This window comes from Fundulus heteroclitus, unplaced genomic scaffold, assembly GCF_011125445.2.
Source record: "Fundulus heteroclitus isolate FHET01 unplaced genomic scaffold, MU-UCD_Fhet_4.1 scaffold_62, whole genome shotgun sequence".
Classification (NCBI taxonomy): domain Eukaryota; kingdom Metazoa; phylum Chordata; class Actinopteri; order Cyprinodontiformes; family Fundulidae; genus Fundulus; species Fundulus heteroclitus.
The window spans coordinates 1,234,654-1,251,081 of NW_023397055.1; the positions used below are offsets into that span (position 1 = coordinate 1,234,654).

Sequence of the window (16,428 nt, forward strand, 5' to 3'; positions counted from 1 at the left end):
AGGACAGGCTTCCACTCCGCAGGTCTTTGGTTCTTTGTTTTTTGCATATTTTAGGCCGGTCAATAAGCTCATTGTTGGTCGCTGAAAACAGTCCCCGTCTTGTTTTTAACCCTGCAGTAAATAATAATGATTTACTGGATGAACGTCAGAGAGAACCTCTGAAACATATTAACGGATCTTTGGCATCGTTGCAAGAACAAATTTTCCATGGAGAAAGAAATCCCTGAACACGGATGAAGGTAAATATCTCTCTGCTGGCTGGTGGCTTTAGAGAGGATGAAACATGTGTCTGATGCAGGAAGTCCTGTTAGAGGAGGACCGTGTTCCTGGTGCCGTTCATACCAGAACCAGCTCTGATTGTGTCTGATGGAGGCCTGCAGAACCTCCAGACACCACAGACCCTCTGTCTGGTTCTGGTAGAATAAAGACCTGACTCAGTCAACCCTGCATGCTGGTTATTAAAGTGTGATTAGAGATGCTGAGGAGATCCGCTCTGTAACGTCTGTGTTATTGAATAAAACACAATCGGTCCACTAGTTTTCTGGACCAATTTGGTTAAATACAGCTAACTGTAGTTAAATACAGTGTTTATCTGTATTTAACTACAGAGAAAGACTCCAATCAGAAACAATTAACTGTTTTTTAAAGTATTTAATTTGTATTATTTGATCTATTTTTAGTGCTTTCAGACTGAATTGGGTTTCTCTGCCTGACTCTGTGACTGATTTACTCATTAACAACATTTTTAGCTTAAAGCAGCAACAGCCGGGGTCAAAGTCTCGTCCTCTTGTTGCTTCAGAAGCGTTTCATCGCTGTAGTCAGAATCTCACCCCACAGTCACCGTGAGCGGCTGCAGCCCAGAAGACGACAGATTTACCGTCAGGGTGGACGTCTGAGGGAAGCTGTGGGGTAGGAATCATGGTGATTCCTCATCACGTCTCACCTGTGCATCTGCAGCAGAGAAACTGGGTCAGGTTTCATCACTTAGAGCTGATCCCTTTATTTTAAGAGATGGGGATGAATGAATGGATTAAAACCTGCTCCGTCATCCCATAAAGAGTGAAACTGGAACTAGAAACCAGCTCCAGTCTGGACCCAACAGGAGGAGCCTTGGTCCTCTCCACAGAGCTCCACCTCCATCTTATCTGATTAAACAGACCCAATCAGACACGTTCAGGCCTCCTCCCAGGGCTGCAGACAGAACCGCTACTGGCCGAGTTCACCAGAACCTTATCAGGTGCAGACGGCTCAGACTGTAGAGCGGGTCCTGATCCGATAATTAAGCTTTACGCGGTTCAGTCAGCAGAGCTTCTCACTGCTGTGGAGTAAAACCGCCTGAATGCTGTGATCCTAAACACTGGACATCAACCGCTGCTGCTGAGACCAGCTAAAGGTCAAAGGTCAAATTAGAACCAAAGAGAAAGTGTGAACACGACTTCGTCAGGGTTATCATATATATATATATATATATATATATATATATATATATATATATATATATATATATATATATATATATATATATATATAAAGACCATTTAGAGTCACCTAAAGATGCTCAATGACCCCAAAACACGCTCAGATGTCTGGAGTTAAATCCAACAACTGGAACTACGGATAAAAGAGATTAAATAAGAACATTTTACTGGATTCTGAGGGAAACTAGCTGTAGCTTGTTATCAGTGAAAACATTAGACTTTAGCTGCAGAAACCTGTTGAGCAGGATGAGTTCATGGAGCGTAAATGTGTGACCACGCCCAGATTAGATCAGATTAGCAGAACATGTTCTCTGAGAGGAAAGATCTCATCTAGTTTCTAGTGCAGTGCCTGTTGAGATACAAATTAAAGGAATTAAGCTCCTTTAATGCACATTGCTGCTAAACCTGCTCTTTATCACTCTGCTGTTTATAAATGAATTATGAAGCATCTTAAACTCATTTTGATGCAGTAGAGTGGTCCTAAAATGAGTCCAGGTGTTAGGAAGGTTTCCCTGAAGTTAACCCAACATAAGACACGACATCATCTCCACACATTCAGACTGTTTAATGGGACGATTATTTACAGGCAGATAACAACAGGAAGAGGCTCAGCATGAAGACATTAAAGCAGCTTCAGCTTCAGCGGCAGGAGGTCACCTTTAACGTCAGAGATGAATGTCCTGAGCAGATCCTGGATGGAGGAGAGGACCTGCAGGTTCTGGCTCCACATGGACCCATGATGCCAACACAGCAGCAGGGAAAGCTGTTACTGAGCAGATTTACCAGGAGCAGGAACTCAGGAGGTCAGTTTACCATTTAAACTGCTTTTAAATGGTGAAAAAAAGATGAACTATTTCATGAAATTATAGTTTTTTTCTGCTTTAGTTAAAGTGGAGCTGAGATTTCCTCTAAACTGACCCTGAGAGGAGAGAAGCAGATGTTTTCATGCTGCATTTCAAGGTTTCAACAGGAGAAGTGGCTTTTTCTAAATTCTTCTGCAAATGTTTCTGCAGCCCTTCAAAGATCTATCAATTAGCATTAATTAGAGACCCAGAGTAAACGGTGCAGGTGATCAATGGAGGGACCTGGTGAGAATAAACTTAGAGACGTATTTTCCTACTTTTCAGACATAGAGAGGTTATTGGGTTACATTTACTAAATGGTTGCTACAGATAAAGACTCCAATCAGAAACAATTAACTGTTTTTGAAAGTATTTAATTTGTATTATTTTATATATTTTAGTGCTTTCAGGCTGAATTGGGTTTCTCTGCCTGACTCTGTGACTGATTTACTCATTAACAACATTTTTAGCTTAAAGCAGCAGCAGCCGGGGTCAAAGTCTTGTCCTCTTGTTGTTTCAGAAGCGTTTTTATCGCTGTGGTCAGAATCTCACCCTACAGTCACTGAGAGCGGCTGAAGCCCAGAAGACGACAGATTTACCGTCAGGGTGGACGTCAGAGGGAAGCTGTGGGGCAGCAGCCTGTCCTGGGTGATCACATGAGGACGCTGCAGTCAGGGGGACACCTGATGCTTATAGAACGTTTCAGGAGAGCATTAACATAATCTAACAGAGACGTTTAGAAACTAAAACTGAGAGACTTCATGCAAACAGCAGCTGATCGGTTTCATTAAAACAATGCTGCTGAGATAAATAATTAAGCTGCTTTCCCTGCAGTAGCTGCACAGACTGCTCACTACCTGCTGTCTACACTTATATACATTAAGGCTTTAGATGTGATAACAGAGCATTAGAGCAGCAGAGCTAAGGAACCAGCATGTTTGGTTCCTGTGTGCAGCTCAAACATCTCTACATCCATAGAAGAAGAGACGGAGCTGCTCCAGTAAATGCTGCACAGCTGAGTCAGCTCTACAGAAAAGCTCAGTCTCTGCTTAAAGGAGAATTAAGGAACAGAACCGGGAGTTATGTCAGAATATTAAACACTTCTAAAAGATCACACTTAGCCATAAACAATAAAAGCACACAGATTTGAGCCCTAGCTGTGATATTATAAGAGGAAGAGTGAAGCATGCAGAATTAAGGTGATGCTGAATAATGTTCAGAGCGTGCTGCCATTCTTTTTTGCACGAACATAGAGAAATCCGCCGATAGCTGCTACAGCAGCAACAACCACCAGGCCCACTGGCAGACCCACCGCCAGCCCAAGGTTTGGAGGCTCTGCAGAGACAAAACGAGACAGAAGAGGGCATAAAAATCACTGGAAGAACCGAACAGGAGAGCTAAAAGGAAAGAAGCCTGAAGGAGAACTACTGATGAGAATAAAGAGTTTATATTTGTCTCTGCATGTCCACCAGGACGCCTGATGGTCTCTGGTCCTGTCAGACAGGAACAATTGTCCTCATGCCAGAAAAAAACAAACATTGATTGCATATTTTAGCTCTTTATTTCTGAAAGTGTAAAAGCCTGTTTTGGCATTTTCAATACACAATTTTGCAATAGATTAGTAAAAAAAACATGCTTGTAAAAAATATTATTATTTTGGACATAAAATGTCAAATGCTAAATCACTAATTATAACTCCCTGATGTTTACACAATGTGTAAACAAATGTGTAGAGAAATACCTGCTTTCATATGAAAATGTTTTTTTTTTTTTTTTTTTTTAGACATGGTATAAACACATTGACATTAACAAATACATTTTATATTGTAATAAAGTCCTACATTTTATTGTTCATTTTTCACTCTCGCATCTAATCCTGAGCTTTCACAACAGCAACCATAATTTCTCCATATATTTTAGCATGCTGTTTATATCCACACTCATACACAGATTGTTTTTAAAGCCTGGATAAAATTATTTTAAATGTCCAGGTCATTCCAGAGTTTTACACTTTGCTTGTTACTGGATCAGGAGCTTAATGGCCTTGATAGGGAAATGTTTAGCATAACTTCATGTGCTGATGCTGTAACTCCAGGTACTTCGTTTGGTGATGTGATTCAGCCTTAGTTTGTCAACTAATTAATAAGCATTAAAGTACGGTTTATCGGTTGGGTTTCTGCGACGTTGTCAGTGTGTAAAAACTCATCTTCAGAACCAATCTGAGCTCTAAATGCTGATCTGTAGATATACGCATAAATGGGCTGAACCCAGTGGCAGGTGCAGGGCAGATCGAGTCCTCTCTGATTGGACCATAAGACTCCAGCTTTTTTTAACTGCTGCAATACCGTGTCTGGCCTGTAGGCGGGGAAATCTAAAAGCTGACCCTAAAGAACTGGAAGACAACCTCAGTAATGAGAGAATGTTAGTGTTAGTGGATGTTAAACTGTCTGCCAGAACTCAGACTCACCTTCAACCCTCAGACGGACGGTTTGTGTCGTCTCTGTATCCGTGGCAACGTGACACGTGTACGTCCCTGCGTCACTGAGCGAGGGGTTGGACAGGACGATGGCCATGTTCCCGTCGGTCATCTGTGGATCCTGCAGCTTCACGCGACCCCGGTACATCACATTCTGAAAGCTTTCTAACGCGCTGTTGTCTCTGAAGTAGAAGACGTAGTCTGAGCCCAGGCCGTCTTTTTTCCACTCCAACACCCGCAGTCCAGATGTTTTAGGAACCTTACAGGGCAGGACAACATCTTCCTTCTCCCTGAATGTAACGTCTACACAGGAGAACACAGACAGAAATGACTTTTCTCACTTAATCGGACAAATTAACAGAGAAAACTCCAGTTTCTTCCTGACTGGCTGCAGAGCGATGTCAACCAGGTATTTTCAAAATGCTCTTATTTTGTAGTAAATTTTACAAATGACGACACAGAGCAAGTGGCTAAAACCAAGTCCTCCAAAGACTGGGAGTAGGACTGGATTATATAGAAAAAAGCATATAGATAAAATAGAAATCATACAGACTGAGATTGATAATTACTAATTGATTCAAAACGTATATTTTAAGTGCAGCCCTGGCCATTTGATGCTGTTGCTTAGCAACCTATTTTTAGAAAAAGAACATACAAACACTGAAATCAAACTCAACCCTTTATTCAACCAACTTTTACCAAAAATGCACGTTTTTTAAAAAGAAAAAAGAACATGTGCTCTCTCGGAGCTTGGTTCCTGAGTCTGTACTGTGATTGGTTGGGAGGATGTAATGACTAATTTTTTATTGGCCCTTTTTTATCTATCTATCGATCGATATATATAGTTATTAAATTAACGTCCCGCCCTAATAGGGAGCTTGTTACTCTTCACAAAATCAAAAAAAATAAGTAACGTGTTATATTTGACATGGCAGGAGAGCTCCACAGTTACACAGGACCTAAAACAACACGGAATCATTGATGAGGGTGAGGAGAGCTCCACAACAGGAAAGTCGTTTACAGTATCGGATGTTTGTTCCTTTTCAAACTGAGGAATCTCCAGCAGAGCTCTGATGGCTCGTCTAACGCCGCTCTTATCTGGTTAATTTCCAGCTGTTTACAGGGGCAATGTTCTCTGATCGGATTGAAATGTGGATTCTGAATAAACCGTTTCTATGAGGTGAAAACCAAATAATCCGATCATGACGTGCTTTTACTTGCACCAAGCTTTATTCAAGGTAGAAACTCTTTGAAATTAGTAGAGTTATTATATTTCCATAAAACAGGTGCAGAATTTTTGTTCTTCTTCATGCAGAAAAACCTCCAACAAACACAGAGCTGTGTTGGTTCTGACCGTTCTGAGCTCACAGAACGGACCTGCAGCAGGTTCTGAGATGGTGGAGAACTCCTGCTGCTGCTGTTTGGAGAACAGGAGGAAATTATGATCCTCACAAAATGTTCTGTGCTGCAGCGCTGCATGAGTTCATCAGAACAAGTGTTCAGATGGACGCTGATCGGATTATGAATCAGAAACCAGCGTTGCACCGATACGATACCAGTGAATCTATTGGCCTGCTCTAGACCAATGAGAGCGGGCCAGTAGCCGCTCTTAACCAATGCCAGGGCAGCTTTTTTCATGCGGTGGGAAAACAAACCAGGAGAAGATAAGTCAGCGGTCTGGAAGTATTTCGTTATAGAAACGCCGTCAATTGGCTAAATGCAAGATCTGCGACCTGAAAGTGTCGACAGGTGGAGTCAAACAGGACAGTTTCAACACCTCAGACCTGATTAAACATTTGAAGAGGAAACATGTGAACTAACACAAAGAGTTTGAGACTGCAGAGAGAAGCCGGGAAGGAGCGCAGCAACAAACCCTGGTCAGTTTGCTTTGTAGGAAAAAGAGCAGCGGGACGAGAAGAGAGAAGCAGCAAGACAGATGTGCGAGAAAATAACCCAGATGTTCTCTGTAACCTGCCCCTCTCCTTCGTTTAAAGCGTGGGCTTCAGGCTTTTTATGGCTCACGCAGTAGCTAAGTATAAAATACGTCACAGGGACGACTATCCCTTTACTGAAAACTAAAGTGACGGAGTATGTTTTAGGAAAGCTCAGGGAGACCATAAGCCTTTCAGCCGACCTGTGGAGCAGCCAAGTCTCCCCACTTTCCCTGCTTAGCTTGACAGCCTACTGGGTAGACGTGGAAACATTCACACTGGAAAGCGTCATTCTTCATGCCAATGAATTCAAGGGATCACACACGGGCAAAGCTATTGCAGGAGCAACAGAGAGCATGCTGCTCCTCTGGAGCATCCAGAAGTCAGAGGGAATGTAGGTTTTCTAGTCTAGACTTTGAAAGAAATGCCGCAGTAATTTGCGGCAATTATTTGAGCCGTAGAAGTAAAGGTGTGTGTGCCTTAGGGTTGCCTCCTTTCAGAAACCAAAATAAGGGATGCCACCACCCTGCCTTTTGTTAGTGGGAGGGAGAAAAGCTGGACGCGCCCACAGCATTTAAAGTTGACATCCGCGTGACTTGTCTATTTGTATAACCTGACCCTAGCCAGATTGATTTAGCTCCGCCTAGCTTCACTCACATACATCTGGGACACCGCCGGTAGAAAGTGATTTCTCCAACCAATTTTATTGTCTGGCCAATCAGGACGCAGGGCTGGAGTTTCATAGATGTGACGTAGTGGAGAAGCGACCGTGACGTGAGACTGTTTTGATAGCAATGGCGGCTCGTCGAGGAAGCAAGCGTTAACATTGATGCTGCTATTTCTTCCGTGTTGTCCAATCTACCAAATATTGTTTCATTAAAAGTACATCAGAGAACGCCTCTGAAGGCTTTTGTTGGTGGAAACCATGTTTTCGCCCTTCTCCTGACCCGCGTCACGGGTTAGCTTCGGTGTGAGTGGTTGAAATAGCACGTCAATAAAGATGACAGACAAGTGGCTTATCCAATCATATGCAAGAATTTTTGATAAGGCCCAGCCTTCAATAAAGGCAATTCCTATGGAGAGGTCCCAGATGTATGTGAGTGGAGCTAGGCAGAGCGACATACAGCTGGCTAGGGTCAGGTTACTATTTGTAGCCATTCATGAAAATACGGAATAAATCGCATCCCTTATCCGTTAAATACGGGACGCATGATTTAACTGCCAAATACGGGACGATTCTGTATTTCAAGGGATGGGTGGCAACCGTGTGTGTGAGAGAGAGAGACTCATGCGCTACTTGTATTTGTGGGTTGCTATGACGATGGAGTTGAGTGATGTTGCTGCTAGTGCACAGAGATAGGGAGGCTGATACAAAGACAGGATGTTGTGGTTAATTTTTATTATAATTACATTATTATTAATATTATTATTATTATTATTATTATTATTATTATTAAAGGTCCAAGCCATGCTTCGGGACAATGCAAGCAATGTGAAGAAGGCAATGAGGGACCTGGGAGTCTTCAGCCTAGGATCCAAGATGTTGCCAGCCTGCTGGAGCAAAAGAGTGCATCTCAGTCTATGCTGCAGACCACCAGCTCCCAGCAACACTGACAGCAAGTCACTGGACCGTGCTGGAGAAAACCAACACTGTTCTGGCTCTATTAGAAAAGATCACAGAACCGGTACTCTGTTGCTACCATGTTAGACCCACGTTACAAAGATAGGTATGTTGGTTTAATTGTGAGCTGTATAGTGTTAGTGTGTAATTAAATGCAGCGCTAAATAACAGCATATATGAGCTAACAGCTATGTTATGCCTTTGTGGACAGATCTGTCACTAAAGTGAAATTTATTATTTTACTTTGCTTGTTTTAGTTTGTTCATTGTGGATTTTGCAGTTGGAACTTGTTGTGAGGAAACTAGCATTTAAAATGGTCTTTTATTTATTTAATCAAATTCTGGCTGCACATAATGCACATCAGCCTAAACCTAATTTACAGGAAGACATTATTTCTTATGTCAGTTCTGATTAATCCTATTTGTTCTTACCTCAGATACTCCTTAATGCAGCTATCCCTCATATATACCTCATATGTATATTATTAATTATTTTAATAGAATTATACATTCTTACTGTTGCACTGGTATTATAAATGTTACAAATTTTATGAAAGTTGCACTATTTTGGCATTTGGGAGCCAAAACTCAGGGCTTTTAAGAGGTTATTGTATTATTAATTTAATTTTAACTTTGTTACTGTTGCACTACTATTATACATGTTATAATTTCAATTTCATGTTGCACTGTTTTGGCCAAAAGTTTATTCAACACCCGTTCCAGATAGGAAATAAAAGTTCTTCTGGATTCACTTTGTATTAGTTATTTTTTTCCTGCTTCACAAAGGTAGGCAGCAGCTTGACAAAGCCATGATGGCAATTATTTTACATCCAAGTAGTATGCAGTTCTTCATATACACACATTAATTTCAAGAGTCTTTATTGTTGTTATGTAACCATAATGAATCTTTGGTGAGACACTGATAAGAGGCCTAAATTAAAACCGTTTAGAGAAAAACGAGACATAAGCATCCCTATAGGACGCCCTTAAAAATGTAAAACCCTCAGAAGGAATAAAAAGGATCTAACAGCCTGTTTGACTCTTCAAAGAAAAAAATAGAAAAACTTAATGGTATAAACGTCTAGTATTTATATAAAATGAGGCTTGTGCTGAAACAGTCTATGAAATGGGCTGCTGGTTTATTTAATATTCAGTTGCATTTTATTCCCATTTTTCTCCCCTTAGCTTCACTAGAACAAAGGAGAGATTCAACCAAACTGCATTGACTAACCAGTTTTACAGCTTCACTATTGTTGTTGAATGTTCATTTAGACAACATTGACAATCAAATGATTAACTAACAATCTAGTCAACATAAACTTCTTTATTTGAAGCAAAAATATGTATAACCCAATATTATTGTAACAGAAAGCCTAAGTAGCAACTAGATTTTTGTGCGCTTATTTGCTCCATTAGTCAAAATTTTTTATTTTGGAAAACAGAAGTGTAAACTAACTTTTTTGTCCGATTCATCGATTAATCCTAAAAATATTCGACCAATTAACCGATTATTAAACTATTCATTAGTTTCAGTAATAATTTGAACCCAGATGTGCCTCTGATCACAGACACGCCTACAGCTGGTGACACGGCGGCTTTATGTCAGCTGTAATCGTCTCTGCTGCTTTATCCGTGGGTGTAGTGGTGAAAGTTAAAGCGCTAACATCAGTCATCGTCTTTAATACTATTCTAAATAAAACAGTGTGAAGACATAGGTGTTGTCCATGGTGCATCTATGGCAGGGGTTAAAGCAAAAATAATCAGGTTGACTGAAAAAGAAATTCTAGTCAGCCCATTTATTCTCAGAACCGTTGACATCATCAGTTACCTCACTTACTTATTGTGCAAAGTCAACTTTAACCAAATCTGGTAGGTCTACAATATCCATTGACCATTCCTGTATCTCTCCCACCTTTCAGCTTCAGAGCCTTGGTGTCATCCTGAACAGCCTCTCCATCCTCTCCTTCACTTTCCACATCATCACCTGGTTAACTTTCATCTCTGCAGCATCAAGTTCTTCCTTCACACTTTTACCAAACTGGTCCACTGTCCACTCACCTCTCCACTTTACAGTTTCAGCTCCCTTCTCTCCTCGTCCTCCAGAAAACCTCCATAAACTACAACTACTACAACTAGTACAACAGACAGCAGCTTCATCATTACATCATCTACTTCACTCCTGAACATGAACTCCACTGGCTCCCTGTATAAATCAATCCTATGAACAAACAAGGCCAACCACAACCTGGACAATGCAGGACACATAACCAACACTATGATGTCATACATTTTAGTTTAACACAGATCACACCTTACAATAATCACTCTCTGCTTTGCCTGTTATTGCACAGCAATTAATTATCACAGCTCCTGAGTTTATAAAAAGGCATCACTTAACTATTTTAAAGTGTAATAAAACTGCTAACTTTTAGCCCTGTGACTGTAAACCTGTCCAGGATAGATCCAGTGTCCCCGCCTCTCGCTCTCTGACTGCTGGAGAGTCAACAGACACCCCACGATCCTGTGTGACGTTGAGCGCGTTTCCCCCACTGAGCTCTATAATACACTGGAGTGCTGATTTTGCCAAAAAACTGAAGTCACTGGCCGCCATCTTGCTACTCCCTACTCTCACAGAATCCCATAGGATTTGGTTGCAACAACAAGCAGTTTTCTGGCTGAATGAAAACGTTTCACAGGTAATTCTACAGTCAGTGGATGTACTAACACTATCAACTACTAGGAAATTAGGTGCTGAAATATTTTACATAGGGCGTTACTCTGAGTTTTAAATAAAACATAACAGTGACTCATGGGGAGATTCCTGATTGGTCGCTGCGTTTATCAGCCAAGTTACAGGAAGGAAGGAGGGAATAAACTCTGACAGGTGACATGGCCACAGGTGGAAGTAACTCATTAATTAACTACAGGAGCAGACAGACACGCTTACTGAGGGAAGTTGTTGTCAGCGTTTCAATCGGCTTAACTTTCTGACCTGCTGGTTCATAAATCCAAAGAAAACCTTTGACCACTGATACTTTCATTCATAGCATCTGTGGTCAGTTTGAGATTTTCTTCCTAAAGATATGATTGAACACGATAAACCTCAAACTGGCAAATGTCCACTTTGCAAAGACATGCCCTACTCTCTTTCTGATTGGCGAATGCTCCGGCTCTGCCAGGTTTCATTGGTTGAGAGCAGCTTCAGTTTAAAACCTTGAAAAAAAAAAATGTTAGACGGAACATTTTGTGCTCATTTTTCAAATGACGGAAATCCGTCGCAGCGACGGAGAACTTTAACCCCTGATCTATGGAGATGATTTACCTGACTGTCCAGGGGAATTATAATAATAATATAATAATAATAATAGTAATATAGTATTATACCATCACTATAACCTGAGCTCAAGACTCTCACACTATCACCATGTGACACGCACATTTCCCTGACTTCACACGCAGCATTTCTCACACTAAAATAAAGCTCATCTGGTGATGCGTTCACAGCTCTGTCCATCAGAGCTCAGTCTAAACTCCGCCTTCTCCAGAGCTGGTTCAGCTTCTTTCACAGCTAATAACCATCAGTAATTCCTGCTGTAGTTCCTGTTAACAGAGCAGGAAGAGCGATCAGAGTTATGAATAATTTTAGTCTTAACCAGTGGTGACAGTAAGGCGGTGTGATCTGGTACTGCGTAGCAGGAGAGGAAGGGGGAGAGCAGCTGTCAGATAAAGCTTTCATTCAGAACCAGTCATGGCTGCAGCTGGATCATAAAACAGTTCTGCTAACCAGACCCAGTCTAAAACACCACTTAGTCTGTTTATAGGTTTAGTTTTTATTAATTCTGCATTTATTCACTAGATGCGGCGTGTTTCTGTGCCTCAGCGCTCTCACTGCTCCTCTCTCCTACCTTCCCTCAGAGCCAGGGGCTTTTATCAGCAGCCAGCCTTCAAAACCTGAATCACTACGTTTAATGTCCTTTCATTTAGTTAAAGTCAATAGGAGAGTCAGTAGCTGCGTTTCATTCTCTTTTGTCTTTAACGACACAGAACCAGCGGTGCTTCTGTGAGTTGCTGCCTTGCTCTTTAATCCAGGTTTGCAAAATTAAGTTAAAGGTAGTTTAGGTGCGCACTTTAAGGATCATTTTAAGAAACTTATAACATCGGGGGTTTCAGCTCAGACCCGTCATTCCTCCTGTTTCCTCTAAAGGAGTCCTTTACAGTCTACTTTATGCATTATTCTTGCTAGATGGTAGCAGTTAAAAGAAAAGCAGCAGCATTTTGGACCAGCTGCTGTCAAGTTATTTGAGCTTTATTAAGCCCAGAGTGAAGTGAAGTGCAGGAATCTAAGTGTTAATTAAAGCATAGATAAAAATCTTTAGTCAGCTGTCTCAGTTTGAAAAAGCTGAACTGGACCACAGATTTTATCTGCATCAAAGTTAAAATTATTCTCTAGTCTTACATTCAGGTCTGTAGCCGTCAGTGTCAGATACTGACTTTAAGGACCCATGTCAACACGGATGTTAGAGGCATTAATGTTTTTAATGTAATACAAGTCTGATTGTCTTCTGCCTAAAAACTAAGGCCAAACACTGGTTTCTTATATCTGACTCCAAAGGGACGAGGTAAAAAGAAAAGAGAGAAGAGGCCCAGCATGCAGGAACCCTGCAGGAGTGGAACTCTTTAATAAAATAAAATAAAAAAGCTGTTCTCAATTCTTAAGTGTAGTAATACCGGATTAAGAATTTAAATTAGTGATTATTTGTACATTTGGAGTATGTTTCATGTGATCGATCCATGCGGGTCTATCTAGAAACAAAATGTTTAACAAGAATAAAGCAGAAAGCTGGATGGACTCAGGAAGGAGGAGTTTTAGAGAGAATTTCTGGAGACAATCAGAACAAATTATATTTCCGTCAGAAATCTAGAAAATGACTACAGCCTTGTTTACTAGATTAGAAAGTGAAATATTGAGCTTAAACGTTGTGAATGGAGATTAAACAGAAGTGATTCTCCTCACATCAGGCAGTGTTGGTGTGTAGAAACTATAACAGGAGAACAGTGTTAACCACTAAGTGAATAATAATGTACTGACACTTCTCTTTCACCTGTTAACCAAAGTAAAACATGTCTGCTTCCTTGTTTAGCTGGTTAAAAATGAGACGCAGTTAACTGGACCTGCTCTCTCTTAACTCTCCATAAAAGTTGTAAGTCCTGCTATAACAGGAGGTGAAGTATTATCACCGCCAATTATAATAGTTATTTATTTATTAAAGGAAATAAATAACTTTATCGTTATGGAGGTGAACTGCTCCATATATTGTGATATTGACTTTAGGCCATAGAAAAGTTAGCTGCTTTAGCTAATAGCTAGTTTCTGTCACGAGATCTGGACCACTGGTTGCCAAGGTGATTAGCAAATGTTTAATGTGTGCCTGATCGTGGACCTGAGAGTTATGCTCACCTGTGGAGACACCTGCAGAGGTGAGACCCAGGACAGCCAGACCGAGCACGGCCCCATAGAGGCATGACGTCAGGACTTCCATGACGTCCCGCAGAGACAAATGGACAGGAGGACAGGTGGAGGACCTGCGGAGGACGAAGAGATGATGTCCGACAGCTGGAAAATGTTGGCTTTACCACATTCAGGAAATAAATAACTTTCGTTTGGGAATAAAATAAGAAAACGAAGTGAAATAAGGAGCGCGTCTAATACCAAACACCGCCCAACAAACAATCCGGAAGTAGCGTGGCTCGTAATCCGCGGTGTCTTCTCTCTCCTGTCTGGATCCACATTAACAGACAAAATAAAGATTATGGCGCCGTTATGAACAACTGGAGAGGAAAGCAGAGACACACCTTCGCCTTCTGTCCCGTTTATTCTGTTTTCTTCCGGTTAAACGGTCGCCACTACTCGGAAGCTGCGTCGCCCATAGAGTAGACCCCGCATCGACCGCTTTCGCCTATGGGCGCCTACGAGATCTGGGGGCGCCATCTTGGGGAGGTCGACAGCTCAGCTCAGTGTAATGTGCTGACCAGGCTCAGAATCGATTTTTATTTTTAATAAAATATAACTCGCTGAATATTGAACTAATTTTCACGTTTTTTTGTTTTTTTTTGCTTAAAACTTTAAAACTATAGCTATTATAACAAATGGTCCAGTGCGTTTAAATAATCATAGTGGGGTGGGGTTAAAAGTAATAGAATATTCTGACAAGATGTATGTATGTTGCAAAACACAGCCACTCGTACATTTTTATAATTCTTTTTTACTATATACACAAACACATTTGTACATGTATACACATATTATATATTTATTCAGCTTGAATCATCAGGATATATATATATATATATATATATATATATATATATATACATACATATCCTGATGATTCAAGCTGAATATATATATATATATATATATATATATATATATATATATATATATATATATATATATATATATATATATACCACAAAACCTTGGACTCTGTGTATAGCATTTACGTGTTAGAATTTTTTTTTTTTTTTAGAAAAATCACATTCTAATCAAAAATATAAACAATATCTGTTAATTTCACTTGTGAAAATTAACTGTCAATAGTCTGTCGATTTAAAAAACAAGCCGCACAGTGCTGAGGCATCATTAGTCTGTTCAGCTTGAATCAGCAGGATAGGGTAGCGGGTCGACCGCACCAAGATGGCGGCCGTAATTCCTGCGCCGCGACAGTAAATGCAGGGTCTACTCTAATATTATGTACGCACAGACATCATATACGTAGACGCGTTATTGTGAACGTGAATCACAGAAGATTACACAGAAGATTCACAGAAGATAAAATTAAAAATATGTGAAAAAAGTCCTAGTTCAATAAAGTAAAAAAAAAAAAAAAAAAAAAAAAAAAACACAAAAGTTATAATGTTATGAGAAAAACGTCATATTATGAGAATTAAGAGGGAACATTTCCAGAATAATCACAGTTTGCAGAATTATTTCACTCCTGGAGTAATAGGGCCAGGTTAGATTATTTTAATTTAATTATTTTTATTCTTTAGGAGAATAAATTAAGGAGAATGAAGCTTAAGGGATACGAAAATAAACTTGTAATATTACAAAAACAAAAATACTACGAATACAAAGTATATTCAGAGATTAAAGTTCCTCTGATGCTGTGACTGAGTAACTGCAGATTTGCCACATTTAAGATGGCGGACGCTCTGACGCATCGCAGCATAGGCAGAACCCGCCCAATAGACCCTTTTCACATGACGTCACTCAACTTCCGTTTTGAAGCGGAGCAGGGTATCTTTACTTCCGGCTACATGCTTTTACATAGAAAATTCAGGAGGTGAAGAGGTGTTTCACTGATAATCAGCGCGATTTCATAAGGTAAGACTGAGACCACGATGTGTCGCATTGACTATCTTTATTTTCCTTAGTATTTGTAGCGATCATTGCTGTTATATAGATGCTTTGATTGGGACAGTAACATGAAGATCAAAGCTAACATGCAGCAGCTTGTTAGCTTACCTTACCAAACTTTTACCTATCAGTAATCAGCGTGATTTCATTAGGTAAGACTGAGAGCACAATATTAAACGTGTCTTATTGACTATCTTTATTTTCCTTAGTATTGGTAGCGATCATTGCTGTTATAAAGATGCTTTGATTGGGACAGTAGCATGAAGATCAAAGCTAACATGCAGCAGCTTGTTGGCTTACTTTACCTGTCATTAATCTGATGTAGATGTTATAAAATGATTACTGCAGCTTTGCTATTATAGAAATAAATCTTGTTTACTGAGTGAAAAAAAGACATTTATCTGCTACATTGTTCCCCTTACTTGATTATGGTGACGTGTTACATATATTTGCAGTCACTGAATTAAAAAGATCTTATTCCATTTGAATCTTTTTGTTCATTCCCAAAAAAAATTACCGTGGGTCTATTGGACAGTACTTCTGTTTCTGAATTTTCTGTGTATTATAATGAATTTTCTTCATATTATTTGCACTTATATTAATGCACTTTTTTTTAGTTTTTTTGTGCAAAATACTGTATATTTTAAGTAGAAGCCTGAAA

The 16,428-nt window shown here is 40.1% G+C and overlaps 1 protein-coding gene across 2 annotated transcripts; it reads right to left on the bottom strand.

The window, feature by feature from the left end:
• Positions 1–2,024: 2,024 nt before the first annotated feature.
• LOC110368252 (V-set domain-containing T-cell activation inhibitor 1) lies at positions 2,025–14,315 on the bottom strand. Of its 2 annotated transcripts, none has more exons than XM_036133403.1 (4): positions 14,201–14,315; positions 13,806–13,930; positions 4,788–5,099; positions 2,025–3,655 (listed from the first exon to the last, which is right to left on the bottom strand). In XM_036133403.1, exons 2-4 carry the CDS (start codon positions 13,885–13,887, stop codon positions 3,537–3,539), a joined length of 513 nt encoding a protein of 170 aa, XP_035989296.1. In that variant the 5' UTR covers positions 13,888–13,930; positions 14,201–14,315; the 3' UTR covers positions 2,025–3,536. The 2 variants fall into 2 exon arrangements, with proteins under 2 accessions (XP_035989296.1, XP_035989295.1); XM_036133402.1 differs by having other exon boundaries at positions 14,058–14,265.
• Positions 14,316–16,428: the final 2,113 nt, after the last annotated feature.

Excerpts from the sequence above, each read along its gene's own strand:
- LOC110368252 (XM_036133402.1), bottom strand. The coding sequence starts at position 14,137 with ATGTGGATCCAGACAGGAGAGAGAAGACACCGCGGATTACGAGCCACG. Across the intron at positions 13,931-14,057 it reads TGTTTGTTGGGCGGTGTTTG|GTCCTCCACCTGTCCTCCTG; the intron begins GTATTAGACGCG and ends CGTCCTCCGCAG. Across the intron at positions 5,100-13,805 it reads CTCTGCAGGTGTCTCCACAG|ACGTTACATTCAGGGAGAAG; the intron begins GTGAGCATAACT and ends TCTCCTGTGTAG.